Source organism: Otolemur garnettii, unplaced genomic scaffold (assembly GCF_000181295.1).
Source record: "Otolemur garnettii isolate 467f Iridium unplaced genomic scaffold, OtoGar3 scaffold00061, whole genome shotgun sequence".
NCBI classification, from domain to species: domain Eukaryota; kingdom Metazoa; phylum Chordata; class Mammalia; order Primates; family Galagidae; genus Otolemur; species Otolemur garnettii.
In genome coordinates, this window is record NW_003852456.1 from 2,713,808 (window position 1) to 2,718,942 (window position 5,135).

The window sequence follows — 5,135 nt, forward strand, 5'->3', positions numbered from 1 at the left end:
TTTTTTTTTTTTTTTTTGCATTTCCCAAACACAAAAATACATTGTATAATTTAAGGACTACTACCTAGGTGTTCCCAGCATCCTGTTTGCCTGTTCTCTGGTACATCTGAATCTCATCAGCCGTTGCTTACATGGCTTCAGGTCACCTCCAGGGCCCTGACCCTGCTGCCTTTACTCCTGTGGTGTCAGCCCCTGTACTGCCCCAACACCTATGCTTCACCCTGTCCCAAGCACTGCCCTTCATTCCTTACTGCCCCCTAGACACAGCAACACAGGCTGTTGACTTTAATGAACATTCCCCAAAGTTTAACAGCTGTGGAAAGGGATCAACACAACTCAGGCACCTTCTTAAAACAGGAAATATGGGGCCACAGCTTCCCTGAAAAGTGACCCACTGCTCTCCTTGTAGGAGGGTTCCTTTCCTCACTGGCCGACCCCGACTCTGGCTGCAGCTTCTCCTCTGCTGAGACCCTCCCTATCCTCTTACAATGAGACTTTTTGTCCTCTTCCACCCTAAACTAGGGTCTACACCTGGCTCCACATATCCAGAAGCTCATGAACAGTCTGGTTTTCATACTCAACGACACAAATAACCAACAGAAACTTAGACATCGCTCTTCCCACAGAGCCTCTGACCAGAGCAAACTGCAGTCTTCCTCCAGTTACAGTACTGACTTGTCATCTACACCAACCCCTATCCTTCTGCCCTCCCCTTGCCCACACTGACAATCTGAGCAGCATGACCAGTGAAACTAAGGTGAGTTTGGGTATTAGAACACCTGGGTTGGGTGGTGCCTGTGGCTCAGTGGGTAGGGCGCCAGCCCCATATACTGAGGGTGGCGGATTCAAACCTGGCCCCGGCCAAACTGCAACAAAAAAATAGCCAGGCGTTGTGGCAGGCACCTGTAGTCCCAGCTACTTGGGAGGCTGAGGCAAGACAATCACCTAAGTCCAAGAGCTGGAGGTTGCTGTGAGCTGTGACGCCACGGCACTCTACCGAGGGTGACAAAGTGAGACTCTGTCTCTAAAAAAAAAAAAAAAAAAAAGACACCTGGGTTGAAATCCTGGCTTCCCTATGACTTGCCCTACAACCATGGACAAGTTTCTGTTGTGGATTTGAGCTGTCTGTCTCTGCGTTATCCATTTCCCCCTTTGCCAGTGTACAACCTCCCCATCCCCAACTGCAGTTCCAGCAGGAATCCCTGTGGTTCCCAGAAGCTAATAATAAGTGTATTATTTCATTTCCCTGGCCACAGGGTTTGCTTCAGGGAAAGTGACAGTTTCATATCCTGTGTCAACCACCTGTCAAGGTTATAGTGCCCAATTATTTGGTCAAACACTAGCCTAGAGGTTGCCATGAAGATATTTTTCAGATGTGATTAATACTTTAATCAGGAGACTTTAAATATGTGGGTGGGCCTCATCCAGTAAGTTGAAGGAAAGCTTTAAAAAATATAAAAAGAGGGGTGGTGCCTGTGGCTCAAAGGAGTATGGCGCTGGCCCCATATACTGGAGGTGGTGGGTTCAAACCCAGCCAAAAACTGCCAAAAAAACCAAAACAAAACAAAACAAAAAAACCTAAGGTTTTCTGAAGAAGTAATTCTCAAGCCTGCCTCATAAAAACTCTGAGTTTCCAGCTTGCAGGCCTGTCCTGGAGATTTTACACTTGACAGCTCCACAGTCACATGGGCAATTCCTTAGACTCTCTCCAACTCTGTCTCCTCCTCTCTCCCTTTCCCCCCTTTTCTCTCTTCCTCCCTCCTTCTGCCCTTCTTTCTCCCCCACTTCTCTCTCCCTCCATATAAATATATATTGATCTGTTTCTCTGGGGAACCGCTGACTAATACAGGCTCAGTAAATCTTGGAGATGATGATGATGAGGGGGTGAGGACCCTGTCTGAGGGAAAAGCTGACAGTACAGGGTGGCCATAAAGTTCCTGTACAATTTAACAAAAGGCGTGTCCCTGAAAAGGCTACAGGAAGATGGGTGTCAAGCTCAGTTTGATCCAGAGGTTTAAGAAGCCATCAGGGCTCTGAATCCATTTCCTTGCCTTCCTTGTATAGGGTGGCTATAAAGTTCACGTGTAATTTGGCCACCCTATACAAGGCAGGCAAGAAAATAGATTCAGAGCTCTGATGGCTTCTTAAACCTCTGGATCAAACTGAGCTTGACACCCATCTTCCTCTAGCCTTTTCAGGAACACGTACTCATGAATTCTTTATTACTTAAGCGTTATTTGGGTAGAATTCTTGTAAATAATTTCCATCCAGAGTGCTGAATTCCCTTTCTGTCTTGACAGTTGGGTAGTTTTCTTTTTTCAGACTCGCAAGTAGGGCAGCGCCTGTGGCTCAAAGGAGTAGGGCACTGGCCCCATACACTAGTTCAGACGCGGCCCCAGCCAAAAACTGCAAAAAAAAAAAAAAAAAAAAGAAGGTATTCAGACTCGCAAGTAAAAAAGGTTTGAAAATGGAATTCTCCTTCGATACCTCAAGGTGATTCGTCCTTCCTTGGCAGGGACCCATAGGACTTCTGGATAGGGCGAGCAAGCACTTCCCTAAAGGGGAAAGAGGAATCGCCCATAAACAGTGAAAAGATGATCAACTTAAGGGAAAGGCAAAAAACCACAGCAGGAGACCAGTATGATCGGCAACAAGATTCAAAATATTGACAGTGTGTGGAGCCCAGGAGACTCTTCCACACTGCTGCTGGTAGTGTAAATTGTAAAACGTACAAAACAACGCTCAAAACTTGGTTGCATGGCTCGGCGCCTGTCGCTCAAGTGGCTAAGGCGCCAGCCACATACACCTAGGGTGGTGGGTTCGAATCCAGCCTGGGCCCACCAAACAACAATGACGGCTGCAACCAGAAAATAGCCCGGCCTTGTGGCGGGCGCCTGTGGTCCCAGCTACTGGGGAGGCTGAGGCAGGAGACTTACTTGAGCCCGGGAGTTGGAGGTTGCTGTGAGCTGTGATGCCACAGCACTCTACCCAGGGGTAGACAGGGGGACACCTGGTGGGGGGCAGGGGGACAGCTTGAGGCTCTGTCTCAAAAAAACAAAACAAAACAAAACAAAACAAAAAAACTTGGCTTTATGGTGCGAACCTAAACTGCCCGCAAGCCGCACGACACCCGGGGACATCTCTCCCACTCGCGCTCCCTCCGGAAGCGGCCCGGGGGCATATCAGCGAGCGTGCTTTGCCCTGATTGGCTGCTCTGGCCGCCCGGGGCTTGGCGGGAGCTTCCGGCTAGGCGGACGCGCGTGCTCCGTCCTCATTGGCTGCTCCGAGCCGCGCGGGATTGGCGGGAGTTTGGGGAGTAGCTGGGGCGGGGAACTGGCGATGGCGCCGCCACAGCGAGTGAAGCGCCCGGGGCGTGTAGGGTGAGTACTGGGGGCCCCAGGGCTGACGGCGGCTTCCCCTTCCTCCTCCTCCTCTCCGCCTCGGTCTGCGCCTAGTTCGCGCTGCGGCTGCGGAACCTGCCTCTGAGGAGCCGGTCGGTCGGGGCCGCGCGCTCCGCGTCTGACTTGAAACCGGTTCAAGAAGCCACTCGAGTCGTGTGCGGGCTCCGCCCGAGTTTTGCTGTCTCCACATGAGACTGTCGGAAACCCGCCGCTGTCGTCCGCGGGGCGTGCTTCACGGTCGGGGACGGGGTGCCTGGTCTCTGCGGGGTCCCTGGTGCGCGAAGGGGGCACTGCGCTCACCGCATACGGGCTTGTCACTGGCGCGACAGAGCACCGTTCCTGGTGGCTATCGTCGCCCGTGTTTACTTTGAGCTGGTTGAACACGCGATTTTACCTTTTTACCCTGTTGCCCTGAGGAGGGGAACGAGGAAGGCAGCGGGGAGCTCCTGCCCCGGGGTCGTCGGGCTGAGCGGGGAGGGCGGGCGGCCCCTGCTCAGTAAAGGTCAGAAATTGCTGGTTGGTGAGGACTTTGGGACACAGGGTCACAGCGTTGAGTAGGAGGTTTCCACGTACCTAACGAGAGGGGTGTTATTTTATACGTTGGCGGTAGGATTTGACCTGTAAAAAGTGTAAATAAATTTGATTGGACGCAAGTGACAAGAAAGATAATTTGGAAAGAAAATGCTTGGAAAGGGTCACAAATTAGTGTTTTAAGATTTTTTCCCAGTTATTTAAGTACCTTTTCTTCTGTTTAACAGTGGAAGATATTCAAAGAACACCTTAGGAAGAACACTTCCCATGAAAGATGTAAGTTATCTTTTTGTTTTTTTAATGTAATTTCCTTATAATTGGTAATGCAAATGACATTTTGTGGGGACCTGAGTTTTGTAGATCGCATTTAGTAGGCTCAGTGTTTATTGTAGCGAAAAAGTGTATTCTTTTCCCTCTCTATTTTTTTTTTATATAAAGGAGAAAAATTACCTTTGTGAACATTTTAGAACCTTTTTCTCTGAGCCTAGGTTTTATTTTCATTTAGTTATTTGACATTATGTAAAAACTGTACAACTTGCTGTATTTTTCTTTTTTCACTTACAGCCATTTATCCGTGTTAATTTTCAACAACTATTTATGATTTCGTGAAATTCCATTTATACCACATTACAGTTTTACTTTTCTTCAGAACAGAGTCTTAGAATATATAAACGTGTGTTGAAGGCAGGTCCGCTTCTTTAACACTCTTGATAGCTAGTTCCAACTTCTTTCCAGAGGCTTGTCCAGTTGCCACTGGAATTCACACTGCCAGTCACATTGCGGGGCAGTCAAGAGTTCTTTCTGCTCTCTATTCTGCCCTGGCTTTCTCTGTATGTGGTTTTTTCCTCTACTGCATCCCCAACCCCAGCCTTCAGAGGATGATTCTTTTTCTTTCTGAACCTCTGCAAGATTTTGCCCAGCGCTCTGCTGCCACCTCAGCCTTAGCCTGTGGGGTGTTTGGATGTTCTCTGTACTCCTGCCCTGTTGCCTTATTCTTGACAGCTAAAGTCCAGTGTGCCTTGGGGGAGATTTTGCTAAGCTATTTATTCCTGTCCTCAGCCTGCTTTAGCTCGAAGTCTAGGGAATTTTCTTTTCGATACAGAGCCTCAAGCCTCAGCTTCCCAAATACTTGGGACTACAGGCACCTGCCACCATGCCAGGCTTTTCTTTCTTTCTTTCTTTTTTTTATTTTTTTTTTTTTTT

The 5,135-nt window shown here is 48.7% G+C and overlaps 1 protein-coding gene across 1 annotated transcript in view; it reads left to right on the top strand.

Annotated features, from left to right (window-relative positions):
* The first annotated feature begins 3,190 nt into the window (after positions 1-3,190).
* Positions 3,191-5,135, top strand: part of CENPU (centromere protein U) — a 35,127-nt gene continuing 33,182 nt past the window's right edge. The window contains exons 1-2 of the mRNA XM_023514910.1: positions 3,191-3,380; positions 4,160-4,208. Coding sequence (XP_023370678.1) covers positions 3,340-3,380; positions 4,160-4,208 — 90 coding nt within the window. The 5' untranslated portion in view covers positions 3,191-3,339. The remainder of the gene's footprint in view (positions 3,381-4,159; positions 4,209-5,135) is intronic.